The sequence below is a fragment of the Podarcis erhardii genome, assembly GCF_964252035.2.
Source record: "Podarcis erhardii genome assembly, chromosome: 7".
NCBI classification, from domain to species: domain Eukaryota; kingdom Metazoa; phylum Chordata; class Lepidosauria; order Squamata; family Lacertidae; genus Podarcis; species Podarcis erhardii.
This window is the reverse complement of record NC_138511.1, coordinates 9,778,920-9,806,675: the sequence shown is the minus strand read 5'-3', so window position 1 is coordinate 9,806,675 and position 27,756 is coordinate 9,778,920. Positions and strand designations below refer to the sequence as shown.

At 46.0% G+C, this 27,756-nt stretch overlaps 2 protein-coding genes across 4 annotated transcripts in view; one reads left to right on the top strand and one right to left on the bottom strand.

The window, feature by feature from the left end:
* ACAD10 (acyl-CoA dehydrogenase family member 10) overlaps positions 1 to 6,545 on the bottom strand; it is a 29,360-nt gene extending 22,815 nt beyond the window's left edge. The window contains exons 1-5 of one of the 2 annotated variants that reach the window (XM_081868435.1): positions 6,462 to 6,545; positions 5,078 to 5,270; positions 3,554 to 3,702; positions 2,270 to 2,464; positions 55 to 213 (exon numbers count right to left, since the gene is read on the bottom strand). In XM_081868435.1, coding sequence (XP_081724561.1) covers positions 55 to 213; positions 2,270 to 2,464; positions 3,554 to 3,702; positions 5,078 to 5,261 — 687 coding nt within the window. In that variant the 5' untranslated portion in view covers positions 5,262 to 5,270; positions 6,462 to 6,545. Of the gene's footprint in view, positions 1 to 54; positions 214 to 2,269; positions 2,465 to 3,553; positions 3,703 to 5,077; positions 5,271 to 6,450 lie in introns of both variants that reach the window. The other variant, XM_081868436.1, reaches the window with a different exon arrangement.
* Positions 6,546 to 6,661: 116 nt separating this feature from the next.
* BRAP (BRCA1 associated protein) lies at positions 6,662 to 26,860 on the top strand. 2 transcript variants are annotated; one of them, XM_081868592.1, is made up of 12 exons: positions 6,662 to 6,900; positions 8,108 to 8,269; positions 9,954 to 10,152; positions 12,575 to 12,764; positions 14,682 to 14,795; positions 16,516 to 16,664; positions 18,774 to 18,849; positions 19,893 to 20,031; positions 21,838 to 21,947; positions 22,256 to 22,345; positions 23,047 to 23,150; positions 23,670 to 26,860. In XM_081868592.1, the coding sequence occupies exons 1-12, from the start codon at positions 6,819 to 6,821 to the stop codon at positions 24,028 to 24,030; spliced, it is 1,776 nt and encodes a 591-aa protein (XP_081724718.1). In that variant the 5' UTR covers positions 6,662 to 6,818; the 3' UTR covers positions 24,031 to 26,860. The 2 variants fall into 2 exon arrangements, with proteins under 2 accessions (XP_081724718.1, XP_081724717.1); XM_081868591.1 differs by having other exon boundaries at positions 6,664 to 6,900; positions 9,951 to 10,152.
* Positions 26,861 to 27,756: the final 896 nt, after the last annotated feature.

Sequence of the window (27,756 nt, the reverse complement as noted above, 5' to 3'; positions counted from 1 at the left end):
TGGTTTTACAAGTCTGGCGGTGACGGTCTTTGACACAGCCGCACCTCTGCTCACCTTGAGTGTCTTCATGCCCAGCTGGGCAGCTGCTTTTAGGTTCTGCCCAAGGTCATCCAGAAAGATGGACTCTTTGGCCTGAACGCCCAGTCTCTCCAAGCACAACTCATAGATACGAAGGTCCGGCTTGCACACCCCTTCCCGGCAAGACTCAATTATCTAGAAGACAAAAGACAATAAAATATAGTGGTAACTTGGTTCCTGAACGGCTTGGCTCCTGAACAAATAGGCTCCCAAACACCATAAATCCAGAAATGTTCCAGTTTGCGAACGTTTTTGGAAGTCAAAAGTCCGTTTTGGCCGTCGGCATTGTTTCCTGGGCCAATCAGCCAATCAGAAGCCGCGCCTTGGTTTGCGAACGTTTTGGAAGTTGAACAGATTTCCAGAATGGCTTGAGTTCAGGAAGCAAGGTACCACTGTAAAGTAAAAATTAGATTGGGTGCACACAAGGAAGCCAGAGATTTCTCGTTTCTGAGTGTTTCTTAAGTGCATTAGTCACAGTGAATGGATGGTAACTGCAAATGCAGAATGGGCAGTTTCAAGCTTTTTAGCTTTCTTTACTAAATGCAAGTAAGATAAACCAATGTTCTAATTGGATCACTGTCTATGATAGGGATGGAGAGCTCGCCCACTGCAAGCCAAGTGTGGCAGCTGGGTGGAGCTGCTCACTGGTCAGTCTTCTGATTTTTTCTCTATAGGACGCACCCGACCATAGGACGCACCTTGTTTTGGAGGGGGAGAACAAGAAAAAAAATTCTCCCCCTCTCTGCTCAGCTCCCCTTCAGCGAAGCGACAGGAGAAACAGAGCCCCTTCCATTTCTCCTCCCGCTTAGCTGAAAGGGCACCTACCCTTCAGCAAAAGGAACGCGAAGCCTCCGAAGTGCAGTGGGAGAGCTCCCACCACACTCCGGAGGCTTCAGGTGGCTATCTTTGAAGCCTGGAGAGCAAGAGGGGTCGGTGTGCACCAACCCCTCTCGCTCGTCAGGCTTCAGCGAAAGCAACGCGAAGCCTCTGGAGCGCGGTGGGAGCGCTCCCACTGCACTTCGGAGGTTTCGCGTTGCTATCACTGAAGCCAAGGAACCTGCATTCGCTCCATAAGAAGCACACACATTTCCCCTTACTTTTTGGAGGGGAAAGTGTGTGTCTTATAGAGCGAAAAATACAGTACACTATTTATTTAGTGGAATTATATCTCACCTTTGCCTCCAAGGAGCTCAATGACCCTGTGAGGTAGGTTAGGCAATCAAAGAATCATAGAATCATAGAGTTGGAAGAGACCACAAGGGCCATCAAGTCCAACCCCCTGCCAAGCAGGAAACACCATCAGAGCACTCCTGACACATGGTTGTCAAGCCTCTGCTTAAAGACCTCCAAAGAAGGAGACTCCACCACACTCCTTGGCAGCAAATTCCACTGTCGAACAGCTCTTACTGTCAGGAAGTTCTTCCTAATGTTTAGGTGGAATCTTCTTTCTTGTAGTTTGGAACCATTGCTCCGTGTCCGCTTCTCTGGAGCAGCAGAAAACAACCTTTCTCCCTCCTCTATGTGACATCCTTTTATATATTTGAACATGGCTATCATATCCCCCCTTAACCTCCTCTTCTCCAGGCTAAACATGCCCAGCTCCCTTAGCCGTTCCTCATAAGGCATCGTTTCCAGGCCTTTGACCATTTTGGTTGCCCTCCTCTGGACACGTTCCAGTTTGTCAGTGTCCTTCTTGAACTGTGGTGCCCAGAACTGGACACAGTACTCCAGGTGAGGTCTGACCAGAGCAGAATACAGTGGCACTATTACTTCCCTTGATCTAGATGCTATACTCCTATTGATGGAGCCCAGAATTGCATTGGCTTTTTTAGCTGCCGCGTCACACTGTTGGCTCATGTCAAGTTTGTGGTCAACCAAGACTCCTAGATCCTTTTCACATGTACTGCTCTCAAGCCAGGTGTCACCCATCTTGTATTTGTGCCTCTCAATTTTTTTGCCCAAGTGCAATACTTTACATTTCTCCCTGTTAAAATTCATCTTGGCAATGACTGGGCCAAGATCACCCAGTGAATTTCATTGCCAAGAGGGGATTTCAGCCTTGGTTTCCCAGGTCCTAGCCTGACACTCGAATCACTGCGCCACACAAAACTCTTGCAGCATAATAAGATTTCTCTAATGAGAAGAGAGCCTTTAAAAAATCTGGAATCTCTGTTGCACGCTGTGAACTCACCACATCAAACTGCTGCCGATCAAGGGGCAGAAAACTTTCTCCACTGTGCAAATAGAAATTGTTACTCAGGACGGCCGTCTTCAAGCCTTCTGCTCGGATGCACTTTATAGCTTCAGTCATAACGGGAAGCTGCTCTGACATTCCAACGCTGGTCAAATCTGCGAGGAAAGATTCCACTGGGACAGAGGAGTTTGCCTTGTGGGAAGAGGTAAAAAGAGAAAGGAAAACGGTGGCTGAAACAACTCTGGGTGGAAAAGATCACGCCAAATGTTTCACACAACCCAATAATACCATGCCATATTATACACACTGAATAATTTTTTTATAGTGTGAAAGAACAAAGTTGAACCAAATGGTTGAAAACGGCTAAAGAAGAGATGGAATAAAGAGCAGAGGGCTCCCTCCCTCTTAAAACTTCTCTGGGTGGGCTTTCTCAGCCTGGCCTATTCAACAGGGTTGTAGTGAGAGGTATGAATTGGAAATATGCTAAGACACTTAGGCAATTCATGGTGGAGATGTCTCCCTGCCTATGGATGCTTCCATTATTGTTTCAGACCCTAAATACCAAACACCCCCTTCCCTACAGACTTCCCAGGGTGCCAATATCACCAGAGGTGACCCACTGTCCTCAGAAGCTTGGGGTGGTGGCAGCGGCCCAGGAAAGGGCATTCTCTGTCGCAGTCCCTAAGCTGGGTAATTCTCTCCCCACAGAGGTAACATTTGGCACATTCATGGCAAAGCTTCTAGCAAATGCTGAAGACACAGCTTCTTTGCCCTGGCTTTTGACATATGCATATTTTTAGGACTCATCTTATTTCTGTGATTATAAGTGGCTTTAAACTATTTTTAATGTTGTAGGTTAGGGTGATGGGCAGAATAATAATATAAATAGCAATACCAGAGTGGAGAACCTTTCAGCCTTCTAGGCGTTTCTGGACACTTCATACCACAATCCCTGATCACATACTTCCTTTTCCCAGTATGTGTAGGATTGAGTGTGGGTATGTATGAATATTTTTAAGGATTGTATTCAATGTATGTTTGTCTGTATATTCATAATATGTATGTATTAATGTTGAATTATTTTAATAAAATTAAAAATCAAAATTTATTTTTTTTTAAAAAAATCCCTGATCACTGGCCATGTTAGCTGAACAGAGGCAGAGGCCAGCAACAGCCAGGTGGCTGAAGTTTCTCCAGCCCCTGAGATAAGGACTCTGTATGTGAGCCCTTCTACTTGGCCCCGATTCAGGTGACAGAAAACAAGCAGAAAAGCTGGCTTACGATCTCGGAGCACTGCTTTCCAAATTCATGCAGAAACTCTGCTGGCTGCAGCTCCCCTCTCATGTACCTCAGCCAAGGTCCGTCCTCCCCTCCCGATCTCAAGGCCTGCTTGATGGTGCCAGGGGGCACACGGTGCCGAACCTCCCAGCCTACATAAAGGAAGGCAGATGGGTGAGGAGCCAACATTAATAATTGGGGCGGGGACATGAAAGGTTTCCTACCAGTCACAAGTGTTTCCTATAGAAAGGAATGTTGTTCCCTAATATCGGGTATACCTGTCACGTCAAGGATGATACAGCCTGGGGAAGTCTAGAATAGAATCGTAGAATTGTGTATGAGAGTTTGGGCTGATGCTGGAGACATAGAAATGTGTCTGAAACCAAGTTGTGGCTGGTTTCCCTGGAAGCCTAATGGGTGTCAGGGAAAGGCAAGTGTCTGGAGGAGTCAGCAGAGGAGACAGGAAAATGTTCCAGGGGAATGCGGATCTGTGCCACCTGTGAGGCAGGGGAAAGAGGAAGAGTACAGGAAGTCAGAAGTAGGGTGCAGGGAGCCACAGAAATGGAAGAAGAGAGGATCTCAGAGCGAGATGGGCCATTAAAATCTGTCTCCTCTCCCACTCCAAGGATGAGGAGGGGCTTAAAGGGACAGGAGCAGCTGGAGATCCCACACAGAAGTCGCCAATGCTTGTGTCAAAAGAGGTGGTTTAAACGAGCTGAAGAAGGCATGTCCATCCTGTCCAGATCGCATACCCTCCAACATTTCTCCGATGAAAATAGGGACATCCCATTCCATAATGATAATTTTACCATTTATACCCCACACATCTTATTGGGTTGCCCCAGCCACTCTGGGTTGCTTCCAAAAACATAATAAAACATTAAACATTTTAAAAAAACTTTCCTATAAAGGATTGCCTTCAGACAACTTGGGGGTTGGATAACTCCATACCCTCCAACATTTCTCCAATAGGGACGTCCTAAAAAACGGGACATTCCAGGATCAAATCAGAAACCGGGATGGCTTCATTAAATCAGGGACGTTCCTGGAAAATAAGGACACCTGGAGGGTCTGGGATTGGTCTGAAGAAAAAGTTGCCTAGCAAGCTACTTAGCATGAGCAGCGCACGTGATTATTGCACCTTAGCAGCTTATGAAATTGAGTGCTTTGCCAATAAAGAACTAAACATCCAATTGTGTGTCCTCATTGGGGGCTGGTGTGCTTGGGACAATGAAGAAACAAGTTCTGTCGTGAGTGTTAATGCTGTGAGCCCCTCCATCCTATGCTCAGGTGGAAATAAAAACAATTTATCTTCAGAACACCACAGTCTCCACTGATGTTCATTCCAAGGCAACTGAACCCTGGGAAAGCGCAGGCACCCCTGGCTTGGGGTTGGGCACAATAATACAAGACACATTTTACATAGCAGAGAAATGACTTGGAATATTCCACTTTACATTCCATATTAAGGCAGCTCAATCAGTAAATATCAGTCTGGATGGGAATGCCACTGATACAGACACTCACCTGCTGCCAGTTTGATTGGGGAAGGAAGGAGAACACCACCCATATCAAAGATCACAGCTTTATAGGGACAGGTTGAAGAATTTCTCCATCGTGTGTGTGGAGGTCTGTACCAGAACCGTTGTAGGATGTGTGATCTCCTGACATGGTGGTTACAGAAGGCTTGGAAGAACCGCCCAGCACACATTTTCTGGAACTGTGTATATAAAGGGGAAAGTAAACGCTTTAGAGATTTGTTGCAAGTTAGTAGTTTCCAGATCTTGGGATAACTTCTTGTCTGGCACAGGTTTCTCTTACAATGGTAGATTTTGCATCTTTCAGGTTACTAAGCACATCTGATGTTTTGGATCTGTGTGGTGATCTATTATCTAGAAACACCAAGAGGGCCACAAGTTCCATATTCCTGTAATAGGCTATAAATATTTACCATGTCTATGCAGGTGGCTCCTTCCCGAGATCTAGGTTGGGCACCTCTTATCAGAAACCTGTGGCCCTCCAAATTTTACTGAAGAAGCATGTTTTCAAACGCAGCTTTAAAACTTGTAGAATTAGTCTTGTCTGATCTTATAATTGGATCGGGTTTCCACAAATGTGGAGTTGCCATTGAAAATAATACCCACCACATGCCCAACAACCTCGTTGTGGGCATACTGGCACATAAGGTATGAACAGTCTAGGATAAGGGAAGGTGGTATAAGGCTTTGAAGATTATCCCTATCACTTTGTGCCTGTAAATCTGCACAGTATCAGTGCACTCTTTCTGTCTGGCGTCAGTTGTTCACAACCCCCACCAACCCCAGCCAGCATAGTCAATGCTCAGGCACAATTGCAAGGAGTGTAGATCTCTGCTGCTTTCCAGGGAGAATGTTAATTGGGCTACAGAAATTCTAGCAGTGGGAGTGCTGCTTACAAGTTTTAAACTGCGTTTTGCCGCGTGCAGTTTACGTGTGTGGCTTTGTAAAGCTATCTCCTGAAAAGCAGGGTTAAGGAATATATATTAAATAGGAAATAGATAAATATTTGGACAGATTTGTTCTTTTAACGTAGAGCAGTTTGATTCTAGCATCTATTTGGGTATTGCTTTTAGTTTGCTGAATAATTTGCATGTTACTGTTACTGTTGTTACTGTTATTATTATTGTATGGTTGGGCAACCTGAGAACAAAAGCTCTACACTGAAAATGGGGGACGTGAGATCACAAAAAAGTAGACAAACTCAAATCCCACCGCGCAAAAGACCATTTTCAAGGTCCCTGACACCCGCTTCCCTATAGCTGAGGCCACAACCTCCAGCACCCCGCATTTTGGCCTCCTCTCCTTTGTCCCCCACCCTCACTTCCGCCCTCTCCCCAGAAAGCAGCTGCGGTGACCTCTGACCCGAGACGAGCCTTGCGTCGAGTCCCTCGCCGCAGCTTCTCCTCTCGGCGGTTCTCGCGAGAACACGGGCAGGAGGGGCGAGCGAAGTCCTCCCGACAGCCCCGCCCACTTATAAGCAGCAGAAGATCGGGCAACCTTCGCCCCGCCCCCTTCCGCCGCTCCCTCTCTGCGCCTGCGCGCGCGCGGGTCAAGGGTCAGGGAGCCAGGGGGCGGAAGTGGCTCATAATCCTAGGGAGCTGCGGCGGAGAAGGCGGCGGAACAACAGCAGGAGCCCCAGCTGGCGCCTCAGGGGCGGTTTGGGCCTCTTTCCCCCTTTCCCTGCCCCGCTCGGGCCCCGCGGGCTCGGGAGCCCCTCCAGGGCGGGCCCTATGAGTGTGTCGCTGGTGGTCCTTCGCTTGGAGCTGGCCGAGACTTCGCCCGTGCCGGGCGGCTTTCCTTACAGCGCGGCCGGTGAGGGGCTCGGGGGAGAATGAGGGGGAAACAAGCCGGGGGGGGTGGAGAGAAAGGGAGGGAAGGCTCTCAGAGAGGGATTCAAACATAAATATTTTTTAAATTCTACTACAGTGACCCCCAGTGTGTTTTACGAGAAAAAAGCACAACTTTTAAAGCACAGCAGTTATTATTGTTTTTCCTCCCAAGGTAGAAAGCGTAACCGAATTATATCCTCTAGTTAAAAGACGCTTATGTAAGAGATGTCTCTTTAGGTGAGATCACACAGAGGTGATACCGGTTGAAGTAGATCATGTTGAGCAAGGTAGAGCAGTGATCCCAAGTTAATGACAAACTTCATATTGTTGCTATTTACTATGAAGAGTTACTGGTGTCACTCTACATAGTGTTATAATGTTTCAAATGAAAAAGGGCTTCCCCCTCCAACAGCAGTTATATATGAAAGTTGGTGTGCTTGGTTTACTAATAAGCCCTCTGGCAGAAGCCTATGTAGGAGAAGTTAATGCAAAGTATGTGTGCACAACACAGAACAAATCCCTTCCAGAATGTGTGGTATGTTTGGGAATGCAGGATGTACACTCGAGGCAATAATTCTATGATAAAATAAGCAGTCACTGGTATAGAAGTGTGCCCTCGTCTTCATCTGTGGCATCTTAGAAAATGTTTAATTTCCCTCCTGGGTAATGCTACACAGACTCCTGGTTTCTGCGTATATGTCTGTCATTGTACGTGACAAATTGTTAATAACAACTTAATACAATGGCAAGGAGGAGATGGGGGAAGCACAAGACAGAGACCCTATCAAACAGGGCCCTTTCATAATATTGTGATGGCAGTTGTCTAATTAAGCATCCTATCAATTGCTCTAACAGGAAAACCTGGATACCTGTGTTACACTGTTTGTGTGTGTGTAATGCTTTGCTCATGACCTGATTTGTATCAACAAGTGCCTCTGAGATCAGCTAAATAATGTCACAGGTGTGTTGTAGCCCAAATGCTGAACCAATAGGAGGCCGGAAACATTTAATTATTTGTACTCCACCCATCTGGATAGTTTCCAACAAGTTTAAAGAAGAATGAATTAATAGGCTAGTTCAACTGCAATGGATATAATCATTTAGATTTGAAAGGGCGTGTTTGCTTTTGTTGTTTTTGTTCTAGCTTGTGGATAGCTATTATAATAATGCACATCACTGTTTTTGTTTAGCCACTGAAATGTCTGATGAGGAAATCCAGGAGAAATCACTAGCAGCTGCCACAGCCTCCTTAGATGGAAAGGAGCCTGTCGAGAAAGCAGCTATCATTCACCAGCACATTGGCCGCAGGGAGATGACTGATATGATCATTGAAACTATAAAGCCTGATGCAGGTACTGGTATGGTGCTTCCATGTGCTTCTGGGCAGAATGCAGGTGCAAGTTTATGCTTCAAGAAAATGTACAACTATCAGTGGGTGTCAGGCAGAGCCAGTTAACATGCATATGATAGTGTGAGCTTTTTCCTTTCCACTTAGCCATACAACAGGACCACTCCTAAATCAGACTTGTTAAGTGCCTGAATGAACTAATTGACCAAACAGGAAAACTTTGTTGTTCTTGTTACTGGCTAGGCTGGGAGAGAGGGCAGGACAGGAACAGACTTGGCTCTCGGCCCTTGTTTCTTAGAGATGAGGACATGCCCCAAACAGTGAATGGTTATGAGCCTGCAACTTCTGTAGATTTGTTTGCAAGATTGTTCTAAAGTTTTAAAGTATTCTCAGAACTGATGCCTGCCTATTGAAGGGCTAGTGAACAGGATGCATCTTTGACCATTGTCCATGTTGACTTTGGTTGATGAGACTTGGTAGTCTAGAGGGAGTCAGATAGGGAAAGCCCATTCTAATAATTCTACAATGATATGAAGGAGTATTGAGTGATCATGGATTAACTTTCCTGCCTTACAATGCTTTGAACTGCATGAAAGGACTTGCATGAGCATAACAGACCTTTCCCTCCCTGTCCTCCCCACCCCTTCGAACTACTGTTCTGGGTTTTCCTGCAATCCTCTGGAGCAGCTTTTGGTTGTGGGGGTAGGGAGAAAAGAGGGAGGGGATGTTCTGTTGCACATACAGAAGTCCTTGTGTGAATGGAACACCTTCATTGGATGCAACCTTTTGTGATCAAACATACCTTGAGAAATGTTTTTAATTGCTAGGGGCTGCTTTGCGGTCTTTACCATTTGGCTGCTAGGTTAGAGCTGCAATCCTAAACACACTTATTAGGAAGGAATCCCCATTGGCACACTGGAGCTTGCTTTGGAATCAGTATGCATGGAAGTGGCCTCTTGATCCTTTCTATAACTAAATAGTCTGGAGGACCAGTTTGCAAGTCACCTACTTGAAACAAAACCCTCAGATTGGTTTCACTGACTCTGTTGGACATGCTCCTGGGTTGGTAAATAGTGAACTGCGGCTTGGAAGTAGTCATTGATGTACACAATTTACAAAGGGCCCTTTCTGAGTAGATTCCCTTTATAACATATAGGATTCTTTTGGCACAAAATTGGAAAACACCTAATACTCCCACAATTAAAGAATGGCAGTTGAAACTGTTTAATTATATAGAGTTAGCGAGATTGACTCAAAGAATTAGGCATCAAAATAATAATAAACTAAAAAATGATTGGAATAAATTTTTAGGTTACATTGAAGTTATCTTAGGAATTATTAAAGTCACAGTGGATGGAATTTAATACCTGCAATGTTTAGATAATAGTAAGGGTTTTATAACCTGCGAGAAAGCTATATGAGTTCTTAACCCAAACCGGGCTGGATGGAAGTTATTATGTTGGTAATTTTTTATTTACCTTTGTTGTATTCTATGTTTGTTTTCTTTTTTGTCTACTTGTCTTTTTTATGCTTGTCTTTTCTTTTTTTCTTGTTATGTATGCTGTATTTGTAAAAAATTTAATAAACAGATACTAAAAAAAAAAAGGAAATATTGTTTTAGAAGATCAGTTGAATTTTTCACGAATTAATTTTTGACCTATACTTTTCTTGATTCATGAAAAAAGAAGCGTTGAAAGCAGTGATGGAGGAAGGCAAAGCGTCTGAGGCATCCTCCCCCGATGACCGAAGTAAACATAATGGCCAAAGTGGGGGTGTTGGGACAGCACCGGATTCCCCCTCAAAGCAGCTTCCAGACCAGATTTCCTTTTTCAGTGGAAACCCGTCGGTTGAAATAGTTCATGGCATCATGCACCTCTATAAGACAAAGTAAGGAAGTGCTTCTCTTACGTGGCTTGTGTGAAGCGGGTCACAGATCCAAACCTTGTATGGTTTTTGTGAAACTCCTGCTCCCTTAGGGGAAGGTCTTTAAGTCAGTGGAAGAGCAAACCTATTGCTTGCTGAAGATCTCAGATGCGCATTCTCAGCCTAATCTACCTCACAGGGTTGTTGTGAGAATAAAACGGGGAAAGGGAGAACAATGGGTATCACCTTGAGCTCCTTAGAGGAAAAGTGTGATATAAGTCTAAGAAATAAATGAATGAATCAGTTAGTGGATGCTGGAATAGGTTCCTGGAATGCTGGAGAACTATTGCCAGCCAGAGTAGACAATACTAGCCCAAACTGAACCTAATTTAAGGCAAATCCCTAGGTACTCTTTGAAATGTGATAAATCCAGTTCCTGGATTTTTATTTTTATTTATTTTGGAAGAGGTAACTCTGGTTTAGTCATTTTTTAAAAAGTGCAATAAAAGAAAGTAGCAGCAGGATAAATTCCAGGGAGGCAGGTTAAAATTGCCTTAACTGATGCTTTAAAGGGTCTGGGAAAGTGTTTGGGGGAAAGTTCTTGGTTTGAAATATTTACTTACACTTTGGTTATGTTTGACAGCACAATCTTGCACTAGTTTCTTTACGGTGGTGGTTCTCTACCATTTAGGAAACTCCTGTTACCTGTTTAGGAACTGTTACCTGTTTAGGAACCCTGTGCATTGCTATGCAGCCCCTGTATGTTGAAGAAGGTTCTGGGATATTTCAGGGTGCAAATCGGTTGCTCATATTTTGAACACTGCCTTGAGTCTTGGGCCTCTTTGTGGTCTTGCACAAATCAAGGGTGTACTGTAGCTATTCTTTCAGCTGCTGCATATTGTAGGGGGGGGGTGGCGGCCATGGGTGGTTCACAGCCAAGGAATGCACATGGCAGATAGGAAGGTATTTATTGTTAAAGATAACATTTACAGTTGCTTCTGCAGCTCTGAATACCTATGCACACCAGTGTAGAATCTAGGCAGCTATTCCCAGGTTTGAGCTCTGTGGACTGTGCAGCAGTTGAAACAGCCCCCCCTTTTCTTCACCCCAGTTTATGTATCCTTCCCTAATGGGCTGTGTGCACACAGCCAGAGAGCGCTCCTACATAGAAACTTTCTCTCTGCACCCCTTTTCAATTCCCTCCTGGTTCTGGGAGACAGTGGTCTGCCTGTTCCTGACATTAGGTGGGGAACACTTTTGGCTCCACACATCAGGTACTTATTAGGATCTGTCATGGGCACCAAATCTGACCACCTGTCAAAGTACCTTTCATGCCAATCTTAAAGGGTAAGTAAGGTAAAGGTACCCCTGACCATTAAGTCCAGTCGCAGACGACTCTGGGGTTGTGGCGCTCATCTCGCTCTATAGGCAGAGGGAGCCGGCATTTGTCCTCAGACAGCTTCCAGGTCATGTGGCCAGCATGACTAAGACGCTTCTGGCGAACCAGAGCAGCGCACGGAAACACCATTTACCTTCCCGCTGGAGCAGTACCTATTTATCTACTTGCACTTTGACGTGCTTTCGAAATGCTAGGTGGGCAGGAACTGGGACCGAGCAATGGGAGTTCACCCCATCGTGGGGATTCGAACCGCTGACCTTCTGATCGGCAAGCCCTAGGCTCTGTGGTTTAGACCACAGTGCCACCCGCCTTACATAAACTTTTGTGAGTTTCTCCCCCATCCCTTTCGTTTTAAGTTCTCATTCTCATGCTACTCTAGCACAAATATTTGCGCATCAGACGCATGTATCCAGTGGTGCATTAACTCATGAAGCCCACTGATGGGCATGGTTTAGGGGAAATGGCTTGGTGGGCCATGATTGGCCCGCAGGCTGGCGGTTGCCCACTCCCTTTGTAAAAGAAGATCCACAGTAGCTCACAGCTGCCTACCAAGGAAGCCCGTCTTCCTTTGCTAATCATCTTCTTGATGAACTTGAGATGAGCCTTTCTGCTGTACTGTTGTGTTATCACAGCAGTAATTTTCAATAATAGGCAACCAGGTTCAGTGGGGTTGACAAACCAAAAACGAAGTTACAGATTAATCCAGAAGTAGCCAGTGTGATGCCAGATGTTTTGGACTCCAACTCCCATCAGCCCCAGCCAACATGGCCAATGGCCGGGATGATGGGAGTTGGAGTTCAAAACCTATGGAGGAGCACCACATTGGCTGCCCTTGGGTTAATTAGTGCAATTTTGCAGGGAAGTGACAGAGGTAGTACATTTCCTCGTCAGAAGACCCTGTTACACAAAATATCTGTGCTGTTGGAGCCTTTGGATGAAGTAGATCTGTAATACATTGGTACTTTTTAATTAAGGCTTTCACTGGTGGGTTGAGGCTTTCAAAATGCCGGTGAACGTACTGACCGTTCTAATTCCCGTCTCGTGCAGCAAGATGACCTCCTTGAAAGAAGACGTGCGGCGCAGTGCCATGCTGTGCATTCTCACGGTGCCTGCCACGATGACCAGCCACGACCTCATGAAGTTTGTGGCTTCCTTTTATGATGTCATCGAGCACATGAAGATCATACGAGACTCCACCCCAAACCAGTACATGGTCCTGATCAAATTTAGTACACAGGTAAAAATCCAGGAGATTAAATGTTACTTTGGCCAAAGGGGGGGAAAAACAGTTTTCTCCAAGTACACAGTTCTTTCAAAAAAATGCTTTAGAAATACCCAGCTGTTTCTTCTTCCCAGGATGCCAGAAGTAGTGAACAAGATTGGCAAACACACTTTTACCCCAGAAAAAAATGAAACAAAATTTAAACCCAAGTAACCACTGAACAGGTTTAACCATTCACTGAGGCACATTCAGCAGTAAAACATATGCTCTTCTGCATGTACCTTCCTAAAACTGCTGTTGTGGAGCACCTGGATGCAGCCCAGAGCTACTGCAGGCCATTTTAGGTTCATAAAGGTCTGTGAGACCCACCACCAGTTCATATGCCCAATATGCCATCTTAAATGGTTTAACTGGTTATGCTGTCTGTTGGTACCTTCTGTGTGATTGTTTTGAGAGCTGGAGAACCTTTCACCAACTGGGTGGCCTCCATGTGTTTTGACTACAACTCCCATCAATCTGAAACATCTGGAGGGCACTAGATTGGGGAAGGCTGTGTTAGAGTGTTAAGATTTTGGAGGGGAGAGAGGTAAGTTGAGGTCTCTGCTGTTTGGTTCCTTTGGTGGGGGAGACTTGGCTTTTATGGGAAAGTACAACCTTTTTTTGCCAGCTTTACTTCTTTGGAGACACTCAGGGCTTTGAATCCTGTTGCTGATTTTAAACCATTTGCAATTCAGGGCTATTTGGAGTCAGGAGTCAGTTACTGGACACAGCACAAGCAGTTTGCAGTTGTCTAAAATGATTCAGTCTGTATGTTTGACTTGAAGCACTGACTCAGGTGGGCTTGGGGGATTCTGACTGAGCATTAAGGTGGCAAGAAGCAGGGAAGCTGGAGGTGGGCTGTCTCCAATAAAACCTGACCAGAAAACACATACAAGTCTTTCATGTGCATTTGTGAAGTTAGGATTTAATCTATTGGAATATAGCAGTATCCATATATGGAAAATCCCAGGCTTCTTAAAACTTGAATCTGGGTTTTTAACTTGATTCTGGCACCTATAAATTTTATATCTTATCTTTGCCTTGCTTAATCTTGGTGCTGTACAGCTCCAGGTGCTTTCAAAATAAACATTTGGATTTGCAGCAGCATCTGAGCTTTCAGCAGAGTTAGGATGTGTGCATTATAAATACTTGCCGTATTTTTGGCTCTATAAGATGCACCAGACCATAGGACGCACTGGACTATGGGGAGGGGGGAGAACAGGAAAAAAATTTCTCCCCCTCTCTGCTCAGCGCCCCTTCAGCGAAGCGGCAGGAGAAACGGAGCCCCTTCCATTTCTCTTCCCGCTTCGCTGAAGGGGCGCTGCGCAGAGAGGGAAACTGTGCAGCGCCTCTCCAGCGAAGCGAAGCCTGGAGAGCAAGAGGGATCGGTGTGCACCGACCCCTCTCGCTCTCCAGGCTTCAGGAGGCTATCTGCAAGCCTTCGGAGTGCGGCAGGAACTCCTGCCACACTCCGAAGGCTTGCAGATAGCTGCCTGAAGCCCCCGGAACGCAGCGGGAGTTCCCTGTGCTCCGGGGGCTTCAGGCGGCTTCAGCGAAAGCAACTCGAAGCCTCCGGAGCGCGGGGGGAGCTCTTCCTCTGTGCTTCGGAGGCTTCGCGTTGCTACCACTGAAGCCAAGGAGCCTGCATTCGCTCCATAGGATGCACACACATTTCCCCTTCATTTTTGGAGGGGGAAAAGTGCGTCCTATAGAGCGAAAAATACGGTATTTCCTTTTTTTAAAAGTGTTCTAGATTCTGAGCACCACCGGCCTGGGAAGTAATCTCAGTTTGTCTCCTATTGGCACAGGTGCTTCTGTGCTGCTCTTTATTGTAGTGTGCTGTGCTCTCTCCATCCAAACAGCTCAGTCTCTTCTCCTTTGCTTTAATTGTAGGCAGATGCAGACAGCTTCTACATGACTTGCAATGGCCGGCAGTTCAATTCCATAGAAGAGGATGTTTGCCAGCTGGTCTACGTGGAGAGGGCAGAGGTCTTCAAGTCAGAAGATGTAAGTTCCTTCACACTTTTCCAACTCTGGCATCCTCTCAGGATCCCAGGTCCCTTCAGCCAGCTGGATGCAGCACCTCAAGGTTCCAGCAGGAATTGTGAATGTCTACAAAAGAACTTGTCTCTGTTTGTGTGCATTTTTAAACACCAATCTGCCCTTTGATTCTTTTGCCCAGTGGCTTCCAAACTCTGTTCTGAGGAAGTCTGGGGAGAAGATCAGTACAGTGGTACATTGGTTCTCAAACTTAGCCCGTTCGATTCCCGAAACTGTTCGAAAACCAAGGCATGGCTTCCGATTGGCCGCAGGAGCTTCCTGCACTCAAGCAGAAACCGTGTCAGATGTTTGGCTTCCAAAAAATGTTTGCAAACCGGAACACTTACTTCCCGGTTTGTTGATCATTGTTCACTGCCCAGGACTCTGTTTAGAGGAAGGAAAGTCGATTTGTTCGACAACTAAGCCATTCGAGAACCAAGGTACCACTGTAATTGGAGGGGGTGGGATTGGCATATTGAATGACAGCCTCTCCACCATTAGTGATCTTCCTGTGCTGTATGCAGTTGGTGGAAAGCATTGAGCATGTTCCAGGCATTTTGTACCATCTAAAAGATGCAGTAAAGAGCTAACAATGACAGCAAAGCCAATGCAGGGCTCTTGCAATTTATTCCCATAAGCTAATACACGCATAGGGAAGACAAATAAGGAATGGAAAATAAAGACAGAATCATGTTAGTTTATTAAATCTCTTTAGAAATCTGTATGCCATGTAAGGCTGATGATTTAGCACCTACAAATGAGGAATAAATAAGTACAGTGGTACCTCGGGTTAAGAACTTAATTCATTCTGGAGGTCTGTTCTTAACCTGAAACTGTTCTTAACCTAAAGCTCCACTTTAGTTAATGGGGCCTGCTGCGCCGCTGCTGCACGATTTCTGTTCTCATCCTGAAGCAGAGTTCTTAACCCGAGGTAATATTTCTGGGTTAGCGGAGTCTGTAACCTGAAGCGTATGTAACCTGAAGCGTCTGTAACCCAAGGTACCACTGTACTTATTTATTCCTCATTTGTAGGTGCTAAATCATGGAAGCCATATATGCACCAGGTTTAGCCTGAACTTTAGCTAATCTGACACTGGCTTAATTTTTTCCATCAAAGCTATATCTCCAAACACGATCTTCCTGTTTTGTTTTGTCAGGTGGGCTTTTGTTTCTAACTTGGGCTCGGTTTTTAGGGCACTACAGCTTGTGTGCCGCCATGGATGAGCACTGCTGTTTTTGGCCTCTGTATAAAGTGGCTGGTGGGCTTAGAATCCCCTTTCGCTATTGAGAAGGCGGAAAGAAGAATGGGGGGAAATGAACACTTTGCCGGTGTAAATACCGTATTTTTCGCTCTATAAGACACACCAGACCACAAGACGCACCTAGTTTTTGGAGGAGGAAAACAAAAAAACAATATTCTGAATCTCAGAAGCCAGAACAGCAAGAGGGATCGCTGCACAGTGAAAGCAGCAAACCCTCTTGCTGTTCTGGCTTCTGGGATAGCTGCGCAGCCTGCAATCACTCCATAAGACGCACACACATTTCTCCTTACTTTTTAGGAGGGAAAAAGTGAGTCTTATAGAGCAAAAAATACGGTATGTGTTTGGTTGCATGTGCCATCAAGCAGCACCCTGACAAATCTGGATGTGCCTTTTTTCTTCCTCCTCCTCCTCCTCCTCCTCTGCAGGGAGCCAGTCTTCCTGTCATGGACCTGACTGAGCTCCCCAAGTGCACTGTCTGCCTAGAGAGAATGGACGAGTCCGTCAATGGGATTCTCACAACGCTTTGCAACCACAGCTTCCACAGCCAGTGTCTGCAGCGGTGGGAGGACACCACGTAAGAAGTGCTCTTCATTCTGGAGTATTGCCGGGGGGGGGGGAGAGAGAGCTGTTTGCGGGCCTTTCCTAATTTTGTTTTTGTTTTTTAAAGTAATATTTATTCAAAATTTCAGAAATACATAAGTATATAAGAAAAGATGAAAAAAGAAAAAAAAAGATAGAAAAATACAACAACAAAAGATTACAAAAAAGATAAAAATAGTTTTTTAAAAAATCCCTCTTTCTATATCTTAGAGTTCATTTACCTATTCTCATGACTTCCTCACACCTCCCTTTTTTGTATTCCAGTTCAAATGGTTGATTCAGCAAATCCTTACCCTCTTTGTTTTATCTTAGTTCTTTGCCTTCACATATTATAACTTTATAATTTCATCTGATATCAATCTATTTTTACATATTCCTTTTTAACCTTATTACTAAAACCGCTTCATTTCGTTCCAACATCATTTTAACATTCATTAATTTTACAGTGTTTCTGTAAATAATCTTTGAATTTCTTCCAATCTTCTTCCACCAACTCTTCTCCCTGGTCTCGGATTCTGCCAGTCAATTTTGTTGCCCTTCCAACATGTAGCAGTGGGCCTAAATGTGAGGGTTCCAGAAAACCTGCCAGTGCCCTGAATCAGGGGTGGCTAACTTGAGGTCCTCCATAAGCTGAAACTGGCATCATCCATGAGCCATGGCCCTGCTGGCTGGGGCGGACAAGATCAACAAGTCCTGGAGGGATGTAGGTTAAACAAACCTCCCCCAAACTGGACTTGGTTTGATCTAACGTGTTCACTTGACTTTTTCAACAAATCATGTTACTTTAATGGGCTATATAAATACCACTATTTTTAGTCTGCACAGTAGGGCAGGTCCCCATCTAAAATAGCCAACAGTTCATAACCCGACACGGCCGCCAGTGTTTGAGGCATGGTGCCTGCCTATAGATCAGTTGCTGGGGAGAGTGTTGTTGTGCCCGGGTCCTGCTTGTCAGCTTCTGAGAGGCCACTGTGAGTACAAGGTGCTGGGACTAGATAGGGCTTAGATCTGATAAGGGCTGCTCTTACGTTTTTTTGTCGGGGGAAAGGAAGAGAAAAAGCACTTGGGCTTAACAGCAGTGGGGATACAGAATGATGTGGTCATGCTCATGGCTTCACGGAAGAAGCATATACACTTGGTGATGGGATGGATGGAGGGCAGGTCTGGGTTTCAATCTCTTCAGTTCTGCCACTCGCTGGATGACCTTGGGCCAGCTGTTCTTTCTAGGCTATTTTACAAGACTAGCTTTTGGCATATGTGCCCTACCCTCCTCCTCAGGTTGTAAGAGTTGCTATAATAATAAAAGAAAATGTGATTCCCTGACCTAGGATATAGGGGAAGATAAAATTACTGAAACTGTTAAAGATGATGGTGTACCCTTTTTGCCAAGGTGGACCCGATTTTCAAAAACTCTTTTTGACCATGTTGTTGCTACTTTTTATTCCCTCTGCTTCTGTCTGTCTCTTCAGCAACAGCAGTGAGGGTTGCTTAGTCTAACCCATGGGTAGGCAAACTAAGGCCCGGGGGCCAGATGCGGCCCAATCGCCTTCTAAATCCGGCCCGTGGACGGTCCAGGAATCAGCTTGCTTTTACATGAGTAGAATGTGTTCTTTTATTTAAAATGCATCTCTGGGTTATTTGTGGGACCTGCCTGGTGTTTTTACATGAGTAGAATGTGTGCCTTTAATTTAAAATACATCTCTGGGTTATTTGTGGGACATAGGAATTTGTTCATTCCCTCCCCCCCCCCCCGCAAAAAAAAAATAGTCCGGCCCCCCACAAGGTCTGAGGTACAGTGGACCGGCCCCCTGCTGAAAAAGTTTGCTGACCCCTGGTCTAACCCATCCCATTTTCTTAGCAGATTTCTTATATTCCTGTCCTGGCTTTCTCTTTTAAGTTACTGAGTTATCTAGGAAGTGCTTAAAATGGCTAGAACAGGGATAGCCAACGCAGTGCCCTCTGCAGGTTGCTGGACTCATGTATGCTGGCAGTCATACTTCAGCAGCAGCTGAATTTGCCCTGCACCTCCCACGAGTTAATCAGCCTGGATTGTAACTACTTCTCTCTCCCCTGCCTCTTCCAGGTGTCCTGTGTGCAGGTACTGCCAGACGCCGGAACCTGTGGAAGAGAACAAGTGCTTTGAGTGTGGAGTCCAAGAAGTGAGTGGGCGCAGAACAGGGGCAATTTTTATGTTGATACTTGTATCGTTTGCAGCGGCGGCTGTTTACAAGAGGGAACCATTTTCTCCAGGCTAACCAACCCTGAATGCACTTTTAAATCTCACTGGGATAGGGGCTGCAGTAAGGAGGGATCAGAAGACGCAGAGGGTGTCCCCACCCAACTGCAAATGGTTCATGCAGTTGCTTGAAGAAAAGATAAGCTAAGAAAGAAACAAATTTCCCATTTGCTAAGGCAAACTGGCACATCAGTAAAGTCTTTGGTGCACTGGCTCCCGGTGGAGTACAGGATCAGGTTTAAGGTGCTGGTTTTAACCTTTAAAGCCCTATACCGCAATAGGACCCTCGTACCTATGGGACTGCCTCTCCTGGTATGTCCCACGGAGGAACTTACGGTCTTCAAATAAAGACATCTTGGAGATCCCGGGCCACAGGGTGGTTAGGCTGGCCTCAACCAGAGCCAGGGCTTTTTAGGCCGAGGCCCCGATCTGGTGGAACGCTCTGTCACAAGAGACTAGGGCCCTGCGGGACTTGACATCTTTCCTCAGGGCCTGCAAGATGGAGCTGTTCCACCAGGACTTTGGCCAAGGCACAGTCTGACCCCCTCTCTCCTAACCCGATAGTTGCCATTAATTTGATTCTGAATTGATTCTAGAATGCATTTTAATTAATTGATTGTGCAATTTTATGTACACTGTGCTATTTTTACTTGTTCTTAGCCGATCTGAGCCTGGCTTTGGCCAGGGAGGGCGGGATACAAGTAAAAAATTATTATTATTATTATTATTATTATTATTATTAGGCACCTGATAGGCAAGCAGGGCCTGCCCCCTGTCCCAGTGTGCCCCAGCCCACCTTTGAGTGTCCCTCTGTTCCTCTCGGTGCCCGACAATGGGATCCTTTGCATGTTTACTCAAAACTCACTATTCCACTGTTCATTGGGACTTTGCAGCAAGTGTAAGGATCGCGGCCTGGCTCTCTGTCTGCTTTTTCTGAGCTTCAGTACAATCCTTCTTTTCATGCAGAACCTGTGGATATGTCTCATTTGCGGGCACATTGGATGTGGGCGCTACGTTAGCCGGCACGCCTACAAGCACTTTGAGGAGACGCAGCACACCTATGCCATGCAGCTGACCAATCACAGAGTCTGGGACTACGCTGGAGGTATTTCCTCTACCTGACACTGCTTGAGGAGCAGCCATTGCTGAGCCTTGAATCTGTGCTTCGGTATTTAGCTGCCGAGCCAAACCTGCCTGGTACCATGTCAGGCTCTTGGTCCTTCTAGGGAAAATGGACCATCTACATTGCATGTGGGAAGTCCCAGGTTCAGTTCAAAAGGGCGCTGGGAATGTCATCAGTCTGCATCTGAAACCCTGGAGAGCCACAACAAGCCAGTGTAGGCAGTACTGAAATGGACAGAACACTGTTCTTTGTTGTTGTTAGAAGATTTTTATTAAAGTTTTTCACAAGACAGTAAGATAATTACTGCGAAAAAAGAGTACAGAGTCCTTTCCTCAAGGCAGTTCTCAGCCCCCACCACCCACAGAAGGTAGGCACCCCTCCCAGCTCTCACCTGGGATCCTTCCTTCCTACTCCCAGCCTCTCACCCAGGTAGACCAACATTGCCCTGTCTCCCACCCAGGGACCTCCATCAGCCATGAACCACCCCCATGAGTACACAATCCCTGGACATTAGCAAAGGCCCCATACATACGACTCAAAAGAAAAAGAGACAAAAATGGAAAAGGAAAGAAACAAGAAGAGAGGAAAGAGACAGAAAGCAACAGACAAAAGGAAAAGTAACATTACAGAAAAGTAAAAAGGACATTTGATTTTCCATCTGCCAGTTACAGGGGAAAAAAAGAAAAGATTAAGACATTCAGTCCATGATAACACCCATCTTTTCTTCTTTCTGTTAAACAGTATTTCTTTTAAGTCAAAGTGTCTCAGAATCATTCATTTCTTTTTCTCACAAAAAGTCCAAGAGGGGTTCCTGAACTATGATTATTACTGGTAAAAGTCAACCATGTTCTTTCTTTAATATTAACTTTACCTCTGTTAGTTCTCACCACCCTTCCTCCATATAGAATAATAGTAAATCCTTCCATCAATGGCCATGTTATAACATCTCCACTGCAATCACATATTGGGATAATATTCCATAATTTCCCCCCCTTGTTATATATCCTTTCATTCATGCCCAGTTCCATATGTTCAAATTACATTTCCTGTTGTGTTTATGATAGTATCACTATCTTCTCCTCTAGAATCTTCCATTTCCATTTTTTTCCAGAGACAGTATCATAAATTCAGTAGTACTGTCCTCTGCAAATCATATGCAGAATACTTTCTCTGGTAGAACTGAAGAAAGGCCAGGACTGAAGTTTCCCCAAAGTTCAGTAGCAGAGCACCTGTCTTTGCTTGCAGAAGGTCCCTGGTTCATTCCCTGGCATTTTCACATTGGCTGGGAATATCCCCTGTCTAAAACCCTGGAGAGCCAGTGACAATCAGCATAGACCAGCCTTTCTCAGCCTCGAGCCCCCAGATGTTCTTGAACTACAACTCCATAAGCCTTGACCACTGGGCATGCTGGCTAGGAATGATGGGAGTTGTAGTCCAACAACATCCATGGACCCAAGGTTGTGAATGGCTGGTATACTATAGACAGTACTGAGTTAGATGGAACTTTAATCAAGAAGGGTCCTGGGTCCTGTGGGACAATTGCAGGAAGCAGGTTGGCTGAGCTTGAGCTTGCTAGCTCAGCAGGGGCCAACTCCTCCTGTAGGGCGAGACTGGAAGTAGCTGAGTGCTCTGCCTGCGAGATTCCCAACAGGGTGGGCTTGTTGTATGGTGGGTGTGGGTAGAATTAGTAACTGAATTTTACTCCTGCTTTCTGTATCTATTTGTAATTCCAAATAGGAAATTGGAGCTAGTCAGTCAGGGTTGTTGCATTTTTCTCTCTTTCTCTAGACAATTATGTCCACCGGCTCGTGGCCAGCAAAACAGACGGGAAGCTAGTTCAGTATGAGTGCGAGGGGGACATATGCCAAGAAGAGAAGATTGATGCATTACAGCTAGAGGCAAGTCCACATTGGTTTTCCTCTCTTCTTGCTTCTGCACATTCTCTCTGGCTTCCTTAACGGTTGGTGCAAGTTGGGTGGGTAATGCAATGTAACCTAAACGAGTGGAGACAACAGGCAGCCCTCTGTTTACGTGTGAGCTTGAATGGCACTCGGACAACTGAGGCCGCAGGTCCTTTTCAGTTGCAAGCTAGCTGTTGAGTTTGTGGGAATGTCAGGGCAGAATCCTGGACCCATGTCAAATGCAGGAACGGCTCTCCCTGTGGAATATTCCCTTCTCATTGCCTCTTATTTCCTTCTGAACACAGTACTCTTACTTGCTGACAAGTCAGCTGGAGTCCCAGCGTATATACTGGGAGAACAAGATAGTCCGAATAGAAAAGGACACGGCCGAAGAGGTGAGTTTCTTATGGGCACTAGCGGCACTTTCAGCTCTTCTGAGGATGGCAGGTTGAAGGAAATGCTGGTAGCGGGCTGGTAGTGGAGGGAGGTTGGGCAAATTGGTGATACTGCTCTTCCCTCTAAAGTTGGTCCAACAAGTTGGCATCTTCTCTGATGGTCCTGAGTTTGGGGGTGGGAGGATTTTGGACGTAATCCTAGACCTTTTTGCCCAGGCCTTTTGGGGGCAGAGGATGAACATGGCATGAGTGTACCACCCCCTCTTGCCACTTTTCCCACTGGCTAGCCATGGTTTCCCATGATTTCAGGCGGGGTTCTCTCCTAGCCCTGCCTAGGGATTGTCCCTGGGATCTTCTGCAAGTAAAGCAGGTGGTCTGCCACTGAACTGCGGCCCTTTGCATAATGCACATTAGAAAAGGCTCCCCCCAAAAGACCACCCTTGTTCTCAGGCTTACAATCTAAAAACACACAACCCAAAAGGAAAATGGAGAGGGAGGGAGGAAGGAAGCTCCAGTTCAAATTCTTAGTTTTTTTTTACGTAGTTCTTTGTTATCTCTCTTCTTGAAATTTCTTCACTGACTCCCCCAGGAAATGGCCAGAGTCTAGGAATCACTCCAGAACACTCAACCCTTATGGAGAGAACACCCAGTTAGACTTTGGCCAGCTTGAAAAGTGCCATTTTCTCCTTTTCTAAAAACAGATTAACAACATGAAGACTAAATTTAAAGAGACGATTGAGAAATGCGACTCGCTCGAGCACAGACTGAATGACTTGGTCAAAGAGAAGCAATCTGTCGAAAGGAAGTATGTGCTTTGTGTTGTGTTTATCCTTAAGCAGCCAGAATCAGGTGCAGTCAAACCACATTGGGTTCAATGGCAGGTGGGATTACCAAACTCTTTTTTGCTGAGCACATGAAAAGCCGAATGCTCATGTGTTGCTGGCCTGCTGTATTCATAATGAAGTACCGTATTTTTTGCTCTATAGGACTCACTTTTTCCCTCCTAAAAAGTAAGGGGAAATGTGTGTGCGTCTTATGGAGCGAATGCAGGCTGCGCAGCTATCCCAGAAGCCAGAACAGCAAGAGGGATTGCTGCTTTCACTGTGCAGCGATCCCTCTTGCTGTTCTGGCTTCTGAGATTCAGAATATTTTTTTTCTTGTTTTCCTCCTCCAAAAACTAGGTGCGTCTTATGGTCTGGTGCGTCATAGAGCGAAAAATACGGTAATTACCTTGGCATGGCCTCTGGGACTACTGTTTGATACCCACATCCTACGGAGTAGACTCTGAATGTAACATAGTTCCCTCTCCTTTTCTGCCCTTCAGGTGCACCCAACTAAACACCAAAGTGTCCAAGCTGACCACGGAGCTGAAGGAGGAGCAGGAAATGAACAAGTGCCTGCGAGCCAACCAGATCTTGCTCCAGAACAAGCTGAAGGAGGAGGAGAAGCTTCTGAAGGAGACATGTGAGCAGAAGGACCTGCAGATCACGGAGGTCCAGGAGCAATTGCGGGACGTCATGTTCTACCTGGAGACACAGCAGAAGATCAATCACCTGCCCGCTGAGGCTAGGCAGGAAATCCAAGATGGACAGATCAATATTGCCATGGCATCGTCAGCTGGCTCATCGGCGGGGGGTCCCGGGAAGCCTTCATCCCGGAAGGGTCGAGGCAAGAGGGGCAAGTGAGAGATGAGGTGGCCGCAGTTGACCTTACTGAAACTGGCCACAGAGGGGTGGCCGGGGGGGCTGAAGGAGAGTCGCTTGTCAGGTGAAGCAGGCGCAAGAGTCTAGCAAGGGATGAGCGACCAGTTTGCAGAGCCTTTCCTACCCCAGTGCACTAGCCAATAGCCATCGGCAGCCCTTAAGATGCTCTTTTCCTCTGCTACTCATAGGCACTATGTAGTGACTCCTTGGCTGTCTGGCCGTATTTAGCCTCCCCTTCTCTGCTGCATAACCTGAGAACACTGTGTTCAAGTTTTAGATGTTTGCTTGAAATCATACTTTAAACTAAGTGCAAAAAAAACCAAAACGACAAGAGCCTTAGATTTCTTTTTTCCCCAGGGGGGGCGCAGGAAGAGACGTTGTGGCCTTGCACCGTTTGTAAGCTAGGAGTACACCTGGGCCCATGCTCCCTTTCCTGATTTTGAGGGACCTGGCTGAAAGCACATGCAGACAGTCTCTCCTCTTGGGAGGTGTGCGCTGCAAAGTGGCAGAATTGCCAGTCAAGTGGGAAAGTTCTGCTCGGCTGGAAAGTTTTGTGCCAGGAGCCTTGCTGAATGTTGGCGTTGAAGAGCTCCGAGGTGTTGGGTGCAAGAACTGCATCTCTGTGAGATGCATCATTTTTGAGGCCTTTGTCCTAAGCCTGTCCCCCGGTTGTAAAACTTCTGGGAGGCCTTGGCTGGTGAATCGTAGACGGAGGGCTGAGTTAATCAAGAGCATTGTCCAGACTTTGAAGGGCTGTCCAGAAAGCGAGGGAGAAATCTGCTTAAGGGCTGGGAAATGCACTGAAGGTTTGCCTTGTTGAAATCTCAGGTGCCTAGGGCTTAGTAGAAAGGTTGATGCTTGCAGCAAAACAAGGACCACGCTGGCTAGGGAGCTTTCTGGGAAATTGCAAAACTACCACGCTGGCTGTCCCCGAGTTCATTCACAATGCCCCAGTTCCTTGTGCTGCACTGGACCTGCATCTTCTCCCTGTCTTCTTCCAAATGCCCCTCCTCTTGGCAACCAGTGTTTTCTGCCTTGATACCTGACTATGCACTGCATGTGAACACATGTGACCAGACCCTGAAACCTGCCTTGAGAGAGAGAGTGATTTAGAGTGGAAAAGCTGTGTGCATGTACCTAACCTGTCCCCTGCCGCTGCTTCTTCACTCACGTCCCAAGTGTGTTTCCGCTGTGGGGTTCCACACATGTGGTTTTCCTTGCAACTACCTTGGGAGTTGGTTATGTGTGTTTGTGTGTCACTTCTATTTTAGTTAGCCCTTAGCAGGAAATAGCAGAATTTCATCAGTCTGTGCAGAATGAGCTCATCAGCAGGTATTTAAGAAGCCAACCCTCCTCCGCACAAAAGAACCCTGCTCAGGGGGTTCTAAGGACAAAAACCAAGTGGAGGTGGTCAGAAAGGGGCTGGAAGACCCTCTTCCCCCTTCAGACGCCTGCATTTTAAGCAAACCTCGTCTCTTCTGTTTGCTAATGTGTGTGGCTGCCCTAATGCCCTCTTGACATCTTAAGAGAGCTGTGAATAGGCAGGTTCTGCCTGCAACCTGAGCACTGCTTTGGGTCTTTCCCCCACCCCTCCAAATGGCACATTTCCTCAAGTGAAGACTTTTTGCCATGCCAAATGTTGCTCTTTTGCCTTCTCCGCGGCAACTTTACACTCAGCAGCAAGCGTTGCACACACCTCGAGGGCTACGACAAGTTAAGGCCCTGGTGGTTTTTTTCTACAAGTGTACGCTTTGTCTAGATGGAGGTATAATGAGTGCTGGCCCTCGCTGAACAAACTGGAGCCAGAGGGCGAGATACTGGCATTGGTAGTAATTCTACTGGCTGGATTGAAAATTATAGTTAAAAAAAAAATCAAACCTACAAGTTTCCGCTAACATGCTTGTGTTTTGCTTTGAAAAGGGGAAAAAATGCATCCACTCCACCACCAACTTAACATAGGCCTATCAAGCTCACTTGATGCAGTTTGCCACCTGCAGCTGACTAGTAGTTTTTTGAGATCCTTGCTGCTGACTCTTTTTGATCAAATTTTGTAGCACAGATGTATCTGTTAAAAAAAAAAAGTTCTGTGCACATGCATTGTACAGTCTTGATACAATAATTTTAAAAGCTAAATGGTCAGTGTACCCTTCTTCTATAGAAACTACTCTGCTTATTTTTGAAACAATCCTATTTTTGCACTTGGTTACTCTTGCTTCATGATCTCCTCTCTCCTCCTGGGTCCCCTGAAGTTAGGATGAGGCTTGTGCAATATTGGTGTGCTAGGGAAGAAGGGAAATTCTTCATCTGGGGAGAAAAGTTCAGGCGGAAAAGAGAGGACGCGGTTTAAAAACCACTAAGTCCATGTCATATAAAGATGAACCTGGGCACCAAGAGTAATTGTTTGAAATGTGTTACTTATCAGGGAATCTTTTGGAAAGATCAGCGTACGCTCAGACTCTCCTTGGCACCATTACTTTCCTAATTTCAGGGCTTGGAGCAAGATCTGGATTCTTCCCTGAGAAGCCTTTCATTTCCTCTGAAATGTTTTTCTTCTTCTTAGTTTCTAGTCCTAACCTCTTAGAAATTGAGGATAATTGCTTGACGTTTTAAGATGCCACCTGTGCTGTGTTTGAACACTGTTAAATCTGCCAAGCTTTTTGCCCTGCTGAGCTGAGAGCAGTCAGATTTATTCAGAGGATAGACTGGAGTTTGGCTGACACTAGCAACACGCATAGATTAATATGGGTCTCTATTATAATATTATATACTGTAACATCTGCAATGGGACTTTATAAAACTGGATTAAAATATGCACAGTGGCATTTGTGTATGTGCTTCCCTTGGATAGCAGATTTACTAATATCTACGATGATTTGGAAGAAGGTACAGTGGTGCCTCGCAAGACGAAATTAATCCGTTCCGTGAGGCTCTTTGTATAGCGGTTTTTTCGTCTTGCGAAGCAAGCCCATTGACAGCTTAGCGGATTAGCGCTATTAGCGGTTTAGCAGCTTTTAGCGGATCAGCTGATAAGCCGCTTTTAGCGGATCAGCTGATAAGCGGCTTATCAGCGGATCAGCTGATAAGCGGCTTAGCGGCTTAGGAAAAGGGGGGGGAAAGGGGGGAAACCCGCGGGAACTCGCAAGACATTTCGTCTTGCAAAGCAAGCCCATAGGGAAATTCGTTTTGCGAAGCGCCTCCAAAACGGAAAACCCTTTCGTCTAGCGGGTTTTCCGTCTTGCGAGGCGCTCGTCTTGCAGGGCACCACTGTACATTGAAGTAGCAAGCTTGTGGGCAAAGAGTTCTGCTGTTTCCACACTAGGGATGCCGATTGTCACGAGAAGAGGCAAATCTGCCTTTTGCTGAGTCAGACCATCTAATTCGCTGCTGGCTAAAACAAGGGCCAAAGACCCTCCAGCCTGTAGGCATGCGCCCTGGGGGAAAGGGGTACAGGTATCTTTTTTTAACATGTTGGTCAAGGCTGTTCCAGAGCAAGCGAAGCAGTTCTGGAATGCCTCCTGCCGAAAAGTTGTACGTTCTAATGCCTGCTCTAGTGGATAAAAGCCTTCCCACATGGCTTCATCGATCCTCTGTTCATAAGTGGCTTTTGAGAGACGACCAAAGTGTCAGTTACCTCTAGACGGGGGTAAAGGTAAAGGGACTGCTGACCATTAGGTCCAGTCGTGGCTGACTCTGCTGCTGCGGCGCTTA

Excerpts from the sequence above, each read along its gene's own strand:
- BRAP (XM_081868591.1), top strand. The coding sequence starts at position 6,819 with ATGAGTGTGTCGCTGGTGGTCCTTCGCTTGGAGCTGGCCGAGACTTCG. Across the intron at positions 21,948-22,255 it reads TTGATGCATTACAGCTAGAG|TACTCTTACTTGCTGACAAG; the intron begins GCAAGTCCACAT and ends TTCTGAACACAG. Across the intron at positions 23,151-23,669 it reads AAGCAATCTGTCGAAAGGAA|GTGCACCCAACTAAACACCA; the intron begins GTATGTGCTTTG and ends TCTGCCCTTCAG.